The sequence below is a fragment of the Drosophila novamexicana genome, unplaced genomic scaffold (assembly GCF_003285875.2).
Source record: "Drosophila novamexicana strain 15010-1031.04,08,12 unplaced genomic scaffold, DnovRS2.1 tig00001340-arrow-arrow-pilon, whole genome shotgun sequence".
Lineage (NCBI taxonomy): Eukaryota > Metazoa > Arthropoda > Insecta > Diptera > Drosophilidae > Drosophila > Drosophila novamexicana.
This window is the reverse complement of record NW_020824850.1, coordinates 308,625-323,161: the sequence shown is the minus strand read 5'-3', so window position 1 is coordinate 323,161 and position 14,537 is coordinate 308,625. Positions and strand designations below refer to the sequence as shown.

At 39.8% G+C, this 14,537-nt stretch overlaps 1 protein-coding gene across 4 annotated transcripts; it reads right to left on the bottom strand.

Annotated features, from left to right (window-relative positions):
• Positions 1-260: 260 nt before the first annotated feature.
• LOC115767123 (isocitrate dehydrogenase [NADP] cytoplasmic) lies at positions 261-4,209 on the bottom strand. Of its 4 annotated transcripts, none has more exons than XM_030711285.1 (2): positions 4,111-4,209; positions 261-1,611 (listed from the first exon to the last, which is right to left on the bottom strand). In XM_030711285.1, the coding sequence occupies exon 2, from the start codon at positions 1,609-1,611 to the stop codon at positions 349-351; it is 1,263 nt and encodes a 420-aa protein (XP_030567145.1). In that variant the 5' UTR covers positions 4,111-4,209; the 3' UTR covers positions 261-348. The 4 variants fall into 4 exon arrangements, with proteins under 4 accessions (XP_030567145.1, XP_030567142.1, XP_030567143.1 ...); XM_030711282.1 differs by lacking the exon at positions 4,111-4,209 and adding an exon at positions 2,146-2,523; XM_030711283.1 differs by lacking the exon at positions 4,111-4,209 and adding an exon at positions 1,717-1,773 and having other exon boundaries at positions 261-1,641.
• Between the last annotated feature and the right edge of the window lie 10,328 nt (positions 4,210-14,537).

Here is a 14,537-nt window from a genome sequence, read left to right as displayed (position 1 = left end):
GCGACGACTGTAACAGACCCTTTGTGTGGGCGGGCGGATGCCCGGGTTAAAGACCTCGCTTAGTGTAGTAGAACATGGGCAAACCGAATTTGGCGGTATAAAAAATATTTATTTAAAATAATTTTTTCCGTTTCACATAGTTTTGGGGGCGAGTGGAAGAAAGGCGGGAAGCACATTTACGCAAGCTTTGATGGGGTCTCGCAGAGACAAAGAACATGGAAACGACATGCAGAGTGTAGAGTATAAAAACGAGCCAAATATTGAGGACACATTCACATATACTATGTACAGGCAAATATGACAGTGAGGACATGAATGAATGTTGTTTTTTTTTCTTGTGTTATGGACTTAAATATGCGATGCCTGTGGCTGTTTGGAGCTCTTGGCAATGGCGGCCTGCAGGTTCTTGGCCAAGGTGTCCATGAATTCGAAGGTCTCCTGGTAGTCCTTGCGTTCAACAGCATTGATGCTGCCCTTGATGCATATGGCCAGATCCTTGGTCATGGCGCCGCCCTCGATTGTATCGATGCACACCTGTTCGAGCGTCTCAGCGAACTCCTTCAGCGGCTCGTTGTTGTCCAGCTTGGCGCGATGCAATAAACCGCGAGTCCAGGCAAAGATCGAAGCAATCGGATTGGTCGATGTCTCCTTGCCCTGCTGATAGAAACGGAAATGACGCGTCACGGTGCCATGGGCAGCCTCTGCCTCCACGGTCTTGCCATCGGGGCACAACAGCACCGAGGTCATCAGACCCAGCGAACCGTAGCCCTGAGCAACGGAATCGGACTGCACATCGCCATCGTAGTTCTTGCAGGCCCAGACAAAGCCGCCCTCAGATTTCATGCAGTAGGCGACCATGTCGTCGATCAGTCTGTGCTCGTACCAGATGCCGGCGGCCTCGTATTGCTTTTTGTAGTCCTTGTTGTACAGCTCCTCGAAAATGTCCTTGAAGCGACCGTCATACTTCTTGAGGATTGTGTTCTTGGTGCTCATGTACAGCGGCATCTTGCGATCCAGCGCATACTTGAACGAGGCGTGGGCAAAGTCCACAATCGACTCATCCGTATTGTACATGCCCAGCGCAATGCCGGGACCCTTGAAGTCATTGATAACCTCATTGATGATTTGGCCATCGGTGCCCTTCCAGGTGAGAGTCAGCTGGCCTGGTCCAGGCACAACATAGTCGACAGCCTTATACTGATCGGCATGGGCGTGACGGCCGATGACAATGGGTTTCTGCCAGCCCGAAACCAAACGGGGCACATTCTTGCAGATGATTGCTTCACGGAAGACGGTGCCGCCGAGAATGTTGCGAATGGTGCCGTTCGGCGACTTCCACATCTTCTTCAGCTTGAACTCCTCGACGCGCTTCTCATCAGGCGTAATGGTGGCACACTTGATGCCCACATTGTACTTCTTGATGGCCTCAGCACAATCTATGGTCACCTTGTCGTCGGTCTTGTCGCGATGCTCGATGCCCAGATCGTATGTGTGCAGCTCAATGTCCAGGAAGGGCAAGATGAGCTTGTCCTTGATGGACTGCCAGATGATGCGGGTCATCTCATCGCCCAGCACATCGACAACGGGTCCGGCGCGTATCTTTTGTGCCATCTGTGCGGAAGAGCAAATCACAGATGATGTCTGAGAGTTAAACATTGTTAACAATTTATGATATATGTATTTGACAAAGCGCTGGCGCTCAAATGTGGATATCACCTCTTTAAGCGAACTGTCCATTATGATTTTTATTTTTTATTATTTACTTTGTGTTGTGTTGGCTTTTTATTAAAAACATAAAAGTAGCAAAGCCAAAGTGAACTTTGATCGGATTTGAGAGGAACGAGTGAAAGCGCAAGCGGAATATTCCGACTGTGCAATGCCTTGTTTCCAGTGTTAGAAAAGTCCAAGGCGGGGGGAGAGCATTCTTTTTATATAGTAAATAGTTTAAAATAAATTAAATTCAAATAATCAATATTAATCAAAAACTGTGTATTATATAAAGAATTTTCTAACATTGTTTTCTAACACTGCCTTACGGGCATTCTCGGATATGCATACAGTACAGCTTTCATCTCAAATCAATTTACTCTATCAAAACCAATATACTCCAGTTCCCTTTAGGGAACAGTGTAGCATTAAACCTACCGCTGCAGAGACGCCGAAATTTGCTTTGAGAGCGCTGCACAGCATCAATTTCTGGGGCCCGCGGGCCATGTTGAGAGTGCGGCGTAGGGCGAACATGGCACAACTTTCCGTTTTAATAAAAGAATTTTGTTCTCACACAATATATAAATTTGTTGTATTATTATTCCAAGGGATAAGCGCACAACAAAATACACGTATTCTCTACGCTGAGCCAGACGCGCCGCAACTGATAACTGTAAACGACGAGCACCGTTAGGCGGCTAATAATCTTTAATGCACCAATTACAAATCCGTTGCGCAATCGCTGTTATCACAATTTTATACAACACAGTTGATTTTTACTAAGATAAGATTACATGTGTTCTAGTGTTTTTTTCTCTCCCAACAAGCTGCAACTGGCTTACTTTTAATTTTAATTTTACTATTTGCACGAAATAAAAACACAAAGTGTGACCAACTAATCGTTATTGCATTTGCCGGTCGTGTTGCGAGCGAATGTCAAATAACTTTTAATACGCTCTCTCTCTCCCTCTCTCTCTCTCTCGCTCTCACTACTCATTTGCGTGTGCTAAAAGTTTTCCACCAGACACGCTGAGAGTGCTTTTTATGGCAAGTTCATGGCCACACTTAGCAAACTGAATGTTGATAGCCTCGGCGATCTTTATCGATAACGATAGTTGACACTCTGACATTAAACAGTGTTGTAAAAGGTCGCAATAATATGCGGCGCTTTGAATTCGGCGCCAATGTGTCTGTTTTCTATTAGCGATTCTTATCAGCTAATTGAAATAAATTGTCTCATCGAATTATTGCACAACCTTTCTGTGCAATTTGTAGCATCTGGCCAGCTTATATAAATTGGAACAATGTGCTAATTGATAAAGGCGATTTCTTTATATTTAGACTATCCAACTGTTTTCTGTATTAGTTTTGAATGCAAATTAGCAAACACATTCGACACAGCCTAATAAGCTTCGGACGTTAATTACTCTGATACTGGGCAGAGCAGCTCCTTTGCATGCCAAATGGCGTGATTTTGTCTACTGAAAAATCACGCCATATCCACGACTCAACAAGACACGCCTACAAAGTAGAGAATCAAATTACTTGTTGACGCTTTCACCAAATATTTGTACAGCAGCCAAGCTTTGAATAATACTTAGTGTCGACTATACACTATCAGCTGAAAATAGAGGACCCTACGCCTCGACTGATAAGATTTGGCATTGGTAATAATTGTATTAGGTACGTGCAAAAGTTGACTATTACAATACTACGCGAGCCCCTTGAGAATTACTCGAACAATCTGTGTGACTTGCGCAAAAATGACTATGCACATATGCTAAAGGCGGGTTTTAAACTTTGAACGTTAGGAAAGTGAAAAAACTAACACACAGGTGGGCCACCAAATGACGACGTGTAAGTTATTCTCTATTCAATTCTCTACTCGGTATCTCTCTTCTTCATATTCTTCTCTGTATAGCCGGCCGCCGACAAACCGGCTGCTCTATAGAAAGCCAACAAAATAAACAAGCAGATAAAAGTGCATAAAAAACTAAATGAATATGTATGTGTGCCAGCGTACATACATATGCATGCATGCGTGTATTGAAATATGCACACAAATGTGAACATGTGTTAAACACATTGTGTGATTGTGTTTGTGCGCTGGGGAAAGTTCAAGTCAAAGCGAACGGAAAGGCCAAGAGAGGAAGGCAGAGGTTAATCAAAGAATAAATAAACGCAACTTATTCATTAAAACGCACCTTTCTACATTAATGCCAGTTTTACATTTGCAATTTTAGATTGATTCCAAATTAGCACACACACACACATACACACTTACACTTTGGCAATAATTGCAAGTCAGCGTTAAATGTGTGCTTATTAGATAAATGACAAGGCGAAACCTTTGAGTTGCAACTGTTAGACATCATTTATATAATAATTCTATGTTCGACTCACCTTATAGGAATTAAAACTCAATTGCCGGTTGTGTAAAAAACGAACACTGGATTTCTTATTTGTAGACGGCAAAATGGCGAACCACTCCCAATCAGACGCAACGTAGAACTGATTGGAAACGAAAACAATGGAGGCAAGAAGTGGTCTGACTGTGCGCGCGCGTGTATTAAGATAAGCCGCTAGATAAATACAAGTTTGGCGACCAGCTGTTCACAGCTTTAACAGCATGACAACAGCTCTGCGCGCTGAGCTTGTCGCTTAAAGCTGTTCACGCTGAGTTTTGTAGCAGGTAGCAAATGTTTGTGCAGATCAAAGCCGTTAGGATTTTGAAATTGCATTCAATTTAAATTATTGTGAATTTCAGTTAGAGCTTTTGTTTGTATTCGATAAAGGTATATTAGATAAAGGTATTATTAAAACTCTAATTTAAGACAAACTCTAATTGTTTTTTACTCTCAACAAAATTAGAAAAACCAGTCAATTTTCTCCGATAGAGTTCTTCGATTATTTCTTATAACTTTTTAGATTGATTTAACATGAAAATTCAAATTTCTTTACAGCAAATGTGAAATATGGCTTAAAAGTGAAATGTCCAGCTATAAAATCTTCATGGAGTATATAAAAAATGTATGTGCAAATAAAAATTATTACTCTGCAGTATTTTTTATTGCATTTTTAATGTGCGAAAGTGAAGTTTCGTGTGTTAAGTACAAAATATGCTTAAGGCGTATAAAAAAAAAAAGAAGAAAAACAAAATGCCATTAAGAGCACAGGCGACTCTTGTCTATTCCATATGTGATTTATGCTAACTAATTCTAATAAATTCGGTTACGGGCCAAAGTAACGTATTAAAAATAAATGCATTTATGCTAATGCATTAGCATAAATGTCGGGAATTTTGTTTGCTTTCTGTGTGTTTTTTTTTCCATCTGCAGCTTGTGGCATCAAAAGCTGGCGACAATTCGTATGGTTTTTTTTTGATAACAACTTAAAGCAAAGAAACGAAAGAAAATGTTATAAAAAAAGAGTCGAGGCAAAGTTGTCTAATTGGCGGGGCAGCATGTGCCGCTTTCTATTGTGCAATTAGATAATCGCCCGAACAAAACAAGATGTTATATAATCTAATTATAACAGGCTTCAATCGAGCCACAAACTGCATTAAATAACAATTTGTGTTCAACAAAAAAAATAAAATTAAATAAGAAATTCAAGTTATTGTACTTTATGTTAAATGCGCGCGTGCCGGCGAAACTATTTCATTTATTTTAGTTTACGTTTTTTTTTTCATTTTCGTATTTTCTTGTTTAGCCCAGGTGACAATTTGACAAGCGTGAACAGCTTGTAGCAGGCGTCGTTCCCGGCCCCTCTATTGGCCAAGTCAATGAACGTGAAATGGTTAACAGCAGTTGGCCATAAAAAGTGCGTGCCTTGTTTCTACAAGCATTTGGCTTGTTCATTTGATTGTTATGTAAAACAAAAAAAAAAAAAAAAATGAAGTTAACACCAAACGAAATGAAAAACAGAAGCGATTGTGGGCCAAAAACTAAACTAATTTCAATTTCAGTTCAGCGACAGTCGAAAGAAAAGTAAAAGCCGCCGCCGCAGCAGCAGCAGCTATGCCAAAAAAAAATATTGGCTAAAAATAGTTTCGGTTGGGCATTTTGAAAGTGAGCGCCAAATGGCTGAAGAAGCTGCCCAAACTGAAGCCGAAAACAATTTGCATAAATAACCAAAAGACGCAGAAAACAACAAAAAAAACAAATACAAACTCTTTGCTCGTAAATTGTGCCGCACCTTTGCGGCAATTGTTGTTTTTCTTGATTTTTCTAAGTATATTATTTTGGAATATATTTTTTGGGGTTTTTTTTTTCGGTTTGTTTGTCTGCCACACACGGCGACTTTGACTTTGACTTTTCACTTGTTACACATACGCCCCGTGGTGCGCTGCGAATTTTTGACTAATGAATTATTTTGGGCCGCTTAGCTGCCGCACATCTTCCAAATGGGCTTCTTTTTTTGCTGCTGCTGCGGCTGCTGCACGCCTGCAATAATAAATTACTTCCTGGGCCGCATTCCCAAGCAGCAGCAGCAGCAGCAGCAGCAGCCGTTACAATTCTGAAGACGTGCTGCAGCTAAGCAACAAAAATATTACTATTAATTATATTGAATGGAGAAAGTCAATTTCGTCAAAGTGCCGGCGTCTGTGGCTTTTGTGCGCCATTTCTAAAGACGCAGCTGTCAGTCAGTCCGTCATTCACTCAGTCAGTCAGTCAGTCAGTCTGGCAGTCGGTCGTTTAGCCAGTTTCCATTTCAACTGCTTTCAATGGCTCGCTTGGCCGCAGCTTATCTTTGTGGAGCGTCGCATTCTTTTGAGGCGACTTTTGAAGATCTGCCTCGGCGTCTGCTTCTCCGGTTACACTTGATATTTTAATCGTATTGCCGATCATGTGGCATGTGTGGCACATATTTATTTATTTTTTCTTCTTTTTTTTTTTCATTTCACCAAATCTGTCCAAATGCAAATGTCGTGCGTCAGCTTGAGAATGATACGTTTAGTTGTATACCCTGTAGGAAAGCGTGTGTAGGGCTTGTTCAATTTTCTGATTTTTTATATAATAGCTGGTATTTGGTGGCCATTTTCTTAATTTGATCAGTTTTCGGGATTGGCTTTCTCGTATTAATGCATTTTAGACGCTTTCATTAAAAGATAATTGATCTTTTATTTCTCCAAAGCATTTTGATGAGAGTCGTCATTTATGTATATTTATAAATATTGTTATTTACTAAACTAAAAGCGGCAGATAAAATAATAATACATTAATAAATTCGTATAGCACAGGTATAAAACAGTACAGGTGTTTAAAACTCTGCAAAATGAGCTTGAAAAAAAAGCATTAGTGTTGAAAATTCTTAAAAAATGTGCTAAAGATGAAACAGCATTGGTGTTCAAGTCTTAGTGTTGGTAAGTGTGCAAAAGTGCGTTATTAAATACAGCCATCTTTTTGGCGTACCTGCAGCGCATATTTATATTCGAATTTCCCAAGCATTAGTTATGAAAAACTGCTTAAATATGTAAATTTTTCTCTGCATAAAACGTGTATTTCTTCTGTATTTCCAAGTATTAGTGGTGGTAAGTATGAAAAAGTGTTGTAAAATTCAGCATATTCTTTGATGCATATTCAACACATATTGTGGTGTTATAAGATATAGTTAATTTTGATGAGCGCATGTTTAGCTGTCTATTTAATTTCAAACCTTCGCCTCTAGGGTATCTACTGGTCAACTTAAGCAGCCTAGTCTTATGTGGGCTTTAAGTTATTTATTAAGCACTTGTTTCGATTAACAACAACAGGGCCCAGACACAAAGTTGATTTTGATTATGTTTACAGTTATCTCGTCTTTAAAGCTTATGCAAATTTATGTTAAGCTCAACGCGACAAATGTTGTCTGTCTCTGTGTGTGCGTATGCCTCTTAATGCTTTGAGATGTGGGTTAGGTGGGTTAGGGCTACTGATTCACCCATTTGATTGCTCTTTAATTTGTTTATTTGTTCGCATTGTGCGACCATTTAACTGTTGTCGGGTCCAGCTGAAGAGCGGCACACGAGCAGTGAAAGGCGTTGCCAATAAACATGTGCCGGCCAAGGAAACCTTGCCAATAACTTGCAGCCAATGGCTTTCCAAAAACACAAAAATCGCCATGCAAAAACGAAAGCCAAGCCAAGACTCACAGACAACAGCAGCAGCAGCAACATTTGCGTTCGTTTTTACTAATGAAGTGCAGCAGCCGTCGCCCATAATTGTTGCCAACTGACTTGGTTGCATACCAAATGTCTACTGGGTCAATGTATCGTTGTTGGCCCCAGTCCCCAATGCACGCATCCCAGCTGGAGCCAGCCAGCTAGCCCGCCAGCTAACCAGCTCGCGCTCTCATGTGAAGACAAGTAAGAATGTTGCTGCCGGGTATAAACGACTAAGCACTACTCGTTCGAAGTTCAATAATAGCTTGAGATATGATACTCTGCAAAATAGTTTTTGGTTCGATCTTTAGAGGAATCATGCCATGAAGGGCAGCATTAATGCCAAGGCTGGTTATTCTAGCTGCAAAACTGTAGAAGTTGTGGGAGTTTTTCACTCTAAGGTAGTGGGCGGGCGTAGTTGTGGGTAAAAGTATTTCTTATCCCAAATTTGCTCACTCCAGCTTTGGAGTTTTGGCAGCTATAGATTTGTTTGGCTTTCCTGCTTTTTAGTGGGCGTGGCTCAAGAATTTAAATACTTTTTCGACTTGGATCAAAGTTCAACTAGAAAAACCAATCAGCTTTTATCTGGCTAAAATTGGCATTTAATATCAGATGTGAAACGCATAGAAGCAGACATCTCCGCTTGCTCAATGATATATATTCTAGATCGATAAGCATCTACAGTCGAGATAAACTTTGCCGTGGTCCGTCTTTCTGTTATAGGCAGTATATATTTCGGAACCTGTGGGATCGGACCATTATATCATATAGATAGATTCAACTATGCGCTACATTTCTACATTTCTTAATACTATTAACACTTTTTTTGAACAGTTCGCAACACTGAAACCAATATACTCATTTAACATTTCTTAAAAATTGTCAATTTTCTTCGATTTCGCTGGCTTTCCTCAACTGAAAGCATTCCTTACCCTTTACCCTTTACCTTTGTACAGAATATTCTACTTCGACACAGATCAAGGCGGGCATTGCACAAAAACCAATATACCCTTTTGAACTTGGTGGGCGGGTATAATCATTAATGCGCTTACAGGCAGCCAAATTGCTTTGTGGCGGCTTTCACATATTGCGGTGGACCTTTTGGACAACAGGTAGCCTGGCCTCTATTGTTTTGTCATCTAAATATGGCCAATAGCCAAATATTAATTCCAGCTTCCATCTGTTTATATGCAAATTTCGCATTTGACGTTCTATCTGAAAGTAATTCGAGTGCAGCGCACGCGGAAATGTTGAAAGCCATTGGCCATGGATATTGTTAATAGAATTGAATACTCCTTGTGCCTCGCCTGCGGCAGGACACAAGGCTGCTGAGTGACGGGCAACAAGCACCCAGTTGATTACGGCAGCTGGGAAACGGCGGAAACATCGCGGCAGAATTTTACATTAGAATTAGGTGCGCATTGCGTTGGGCGTATTCCCTGCGTATATTATGTATATTAGTTGCCTGGGACTGCTTCAATCTCTGACTAGAGATTAACTGTGACGCTCTGTTTAGATAAGAATGCAAATATATAACTGAAGACTTCAAAGTTTTCTTGAAATCTAATTTTTGTATATACAACTGTTTGGTTTGATTGGAAAACCGTTCGACTGATTGATTAATTGATTGGTGGTGTTGGGAAAGCCTTTGTTGCTCACCCTCCGAAACGCTTCAAACTCATTATCTAGATTCTGTGTGCTGTATGCATGTATGCACGCATGTATACATGCGTGTTTGCCAAGCACATCCAATACAAAAAGGCTTTATAAATGTTGCCCTACTATGCGATTCTCATTAACTTACCTATTTCTCGAAGGATTTTTTTTTCAGTAGTTATATCCGTATATGATGGCTTACATGTACGCATGTGTGCATGTATGCACCCATGCATGTTAACATGTACGCATGTGTGCATGTCAGCATGTATGTATGCATGCATTCATGCTTGTGAGTATGTATTCATATATATATGCATGCATGTATGCATGTATGCATGTATGCATATATGCATGTATTTATGTATATACGAAAGTATTCCGCTGCGCAGCAAACTAAAACAAAAATTCGTTTGTTGCCCTACTATGCGATTCTCATACATTTTAGTAAGCCTTGCAGGTTTTCATGCTTTGAAAGTAAGGGAAGTGTTAAATTGCCAAGTGTGTTGGCAATCTACCAAAATTTATTTGTTTGCATATATGTGTGTGTTTGTATGTTTGCTTATGTGTATATGTTCATAAATGAGTGTCTGCAAATAAGTATGTAAACATGTGTGGATATGCATATGTAACATGTGCAAATTTGTGTATGCTCGTTGTAATTAAATGTAGGCCAATTAGATTTTATTCAAGTAGAAACATATGTTTAGTTGTAATCGAAAACTGGCACAGTATGTAAGCTCAGCATCTGTGTCAGTTCAAGGCATTCGCATCAGACCTAATCAAAAACCAAGATATCTACCATGTTTTGCATTTTATGTTCGCCGATATCAAACAGCCAATAGGCCTGGTTGTAAATGAATTGGAAATTGGCAATCAAAATGCCATGTTTTCATGTTTCCCATGCAATCATCATTTCTCAAATTGTTTGACGTTGCCTTGAAATTAAAACGACACTCGAGTGTGTGGGACTGTTTGGTATTGGCATTTGTTTTAGTTTTTCTTTTTCTTAGGAGTTTATTTGGCACAATTGGAAATTTAAATGGCAGTCATGCGGCTTTCAATATCCTCTATTTGCAGCTCTAACTGAACATTAAGATGCACAATAAAATTTGATGGCTTCCGAGGCACAGCGAGTGAAATCTGCCAAAGCTGTGTGGTCAGAATTGTTCCACTTCTAAAGCGGTTGGAGATTACAATTCCAGAGAGGGAGAGAGAGAGGGGAGAAGAGAGTCTGACACGCATAAATTGATTTGTTTCGTAACCGAAATTAGGTAATGCCGTAAAGCATTTAAGAGCTGAGATCTTCTCGACGACTTCCGACGACGACGACGCATCCAATGCCCCGAGGCACTTTCAATGTAATTTTCTACAATCTTTACAGAGCCACACGTGAAAGTTCATAAACGAAAGCAAAAATGTAAAGACACAGCAGCTACATGAACTTAAATGTGTGCTCAGTGTGTGTGTGCGTGTGTGTTGTGTGTGTGTGTGTGTGTGTGTGGTGTGTGTTGTATCTTTCATTGTCATTAAACAAAATGAAGCAGAACCGCGTCAGGCTATGAAAGGCCTTTTTTTTTTAATATGAGTAGATGAGCGCGTCGGCTGTGTGTGAATGGAGGGCGGCAGGGCGCGGCAGGGACGGAGGGCTGAAGGCCCCGCTCAGAGTGAATGTACGACGACGACGACGACGATGATCATTAAATGCCAAAAAATGCCAACAGTTAGAGAGTCCGAGCCAAAGTCAGAGCCAAATTATGGCAAAGGCAAAACTAAAACTGTAATGTTTCGAATGTTTCATTTGGTTTCACTATCATTTCTGTACATGTATGCATGCGTGTGCCTGTGTGTGTGTGAGTGTGTGTGTGTGGCATTAAAAGTGAAAACATGTAAAAAGTCATTCATAGAAATGTTAAGACCCCGCACAGCAGCAGCGGCAGACGCTACAAATATGGCATACAAATTGCGTATACGTAATTTTAATTGATCGTTTAAGCATTTCGCTTATTTCGCCTTTGCCCAATTTACATAAGCTAATCACAGAGCCGCTCAATAGTTGGCTTATGCTAATTTTGATAACATCATTTAGAAGGATTATGTGCGCAGTCTATAATATATATAATTTTCTTGTTTTTGTTGTCAAAATTGGTAAAAGTTATGCCAGGAAAGTTATGCAAATTTATCTGTCTGCTGTTACCTAATTTGATTATGATCTTATTTTAACAAATTTTGAGGCATTTTATTGTTGCGCTAAGAGAACGTCTATTAAGCCCTATTCGAAACATTAGCTTAAGTGCAATTTATTCCGATTGTGTTTTAATACCCTTGAGGAGCGCCTATAATTTTGTCATGATATGTGATACGCCTAGAAGGAGACATCTCCCATATAGTCTTTATATTCTAGATCAGCCATGTGCGTCTGTCTGCCCGTTCCTCTGTCTATACATTCATCTGTCCTATCTCAGATTTAAATCGTCTTGAAACTTTGCATAGATTCATCTTTCTGTTGCAGACAGTACATATGTATGTTGGAACCGGCCGTAAGGCATATAGCTGACATATGAAAAAGTTTTGTTTATCAAGATATCTTAGCCCAACTATACATTGATAAGTTTAACTTTCCTATCTTATCAGAATTGGCCCAATATATCTTATTATATTAGAAAGAATCGGTTGAAAATTTAGGTTCTTATATGGCAAAATAGACTTTTTACCAAAATATTTTCATCAAACTCGGCATTTACGAGTTGCACTATTCCCACGAGGTAAATATCTCCAAGAGTACGATTACCCAAAAAAAAAGTTATGTGGAAACGTTTTTCGCAATTTTCCGCACTTGCAAATGGAATTTCCTAAAACCCCATCTTATCGTGCAGCTATATGATTTGGGTTCCGGTTCCAAACTCAGTTTGTAGCCTTGAAAAATTGCCTCTACAAATTGCAGAAAAATATAGAATAAAATAGAGTTTAATTATTTTGATAAACTAATTATTTCTTCAAGCAGTGACAATAGAGTCAAGTGAATAAAGTTTTCAATTTTTCTTTCTTTTATTTCTTAAAGCAACAATTTGAGCACACTTCAATTAGCTGGCAGTACTTTAATAAGGCACTTCCCATGGTTCATTTCTTTTGCACCTCTCTAACTTCAAATTTACCACCTGCTTTAAACACCATTTATCATTATCATTTGAGTTCGCAGACTTTCAGACTGTTGTTGTTGATGCTGTGCAAAAAAAAGCTGACCAGAAAAATATGCTCATTAGACGGCAAATACAATTTTGTCAATTTAAACGGGTCTTTCGGCTGGCAGCTCTTTTGGATCAGGCAAGTGAAAGTGCCGAAAAACACATTCAATTTCGTGTAAATTTGCTATCAATTAACAAAGCGCATCAAAATATTGTGCGAGACGAACAACCGCAGAAGATTAATTGCCGTACAGGCAGCACTCGCAGTCGGCGATCGTTAGCACATCATTACGAGCAGTCTGTCCCCGCTGCCGGACGGACGGACGGTTGTCAGGCGGAGACCTAACTGGCTTGGCGAAGCCGGTCCAGTCTGCCCCCGGGGCCAGCGAAGAGCGGCCAAAAAAGGCGAGAAACATTTAAACAACCAAAAGTTATCATTAATTTTTATTCATTTTTATTTCTTTCCTATTCATCATTTTACTGTTCGAGTGTTTTCTAGCGATGCACTCTCTCATTTAATCGAAAAATACCCAATTAAAATAAAATATAGCTAAGCAAATGGTGTTAAATACACACATAAACATTTTATGACATGTTCCTGCTGTGTTGGGCTTGAAGGTTGTTGCGCTTAGTTGGCAACTTAATCAATGGGAACAGTGTTGGTTAAGATTTAGCTGAGCTATTTTGGCAATGGAAATAATGAAATAGTGTTGGAAAATTAAGAACGTATTCCAGAATCGTTGAGCTTAAAGTGGGCTGCGCTTAGTTGGCAACTTAATCAATGAGAACTGTTTCGGATATCTAATGTTGGTTAACTAAAGGCATAGTTGGAAACTTATTCAATCAGAAGAGTGTTGGTTAACTAAAGACCTGCCGTGTCATTCTGCGATGGACTAGAAGCTAATAAAAATAAGCTAAGCTTATTCGGTAATTCAATTTAAAAAAGTGTTGGTTAACTAATGTCATATTCCCGTAGAAGTGGGCTTGAAGTTGACTGCGCAAAATAATCAATATGAAAAGTGTTGGTTAACTAAAGGCATATAACTAACTAAAGGCAACTCAATCAATGAGAATAGTGTTGATTAACTGAACGCCTGCTATGCCTGCTGCTGAGCCCAATTTAATCATCAAAAATAGTGTTGGGAAACTGCAAAAATGTACTGTGCCTTAAGGAAAATTAAGTCTCAAAAACGAACAACCTTGACTAGCAGAAAATTACAAATAACTATATAAAAATAAACGAAAAAGTTATTTATATATTCTAAAAAAGTCTATATAAATGTTTAAACAATTTAATATATTTAGAATAGTTCTATATAAACATAGAACCATTAATTAAAGCTGCTTCTGGGCCATTATGAATGTGGCCTAATGCGGCATACTTTCAGGCTTCTTTTGGGATATATTCCTTGAACTGATTAAAGGGCATCTGTTAGTTTGGCGCATTCTCAGTTGCATTTGTCGGAAACTCTACCGCAAAAATGTGTTGAAAGAAAAAATCTGCGAAGTTGCCAGACAGCGTAAAAAAGCGTCGGAGCTGCTGCCGCTGCGGCTGCTCTCCATTGACCTCGTGCACGATGAGCTTTCAAAAATGAAAAACGAAACCCCAGCGAACCCAACAATGGGGCAAGGTAGAAGCCAGGCTTGCGAGTAAGTCACACAGGCCGACTGTCTGTCGGGTTGTCTGGCTGTCTGACTGTCTGGCTGCCTGGCTGTGTGGCCTATGGGATTTGGAGTTGGTTTGCCGGCAGAGTACGCTGCGGTGCGGTACCCACAACAGATCTGAATCTCATGCTGCGTAAGCGGCGATGAAAGTGCTTGGCCTGTGTAGCACTGGGATGGATGGC

Bases quoted from the DNA above. Each gene is read 5' to 3' on its own strand.
- LOC115767123 (XM_030711282.1), bottom strand. From the start codon at position 2,241: ATGTTCGCCCTACGCCGCACTCTCAACATGGCCCGCGGGCCCCAGAAA. The intron at 1,612-2,145 runs GTAGGTTTAATG...TCTTCCGCACAG, and splicing joins ATTTCGGCGTCTCTGCAGCG to ATGGCACAAAAGATACGCGC.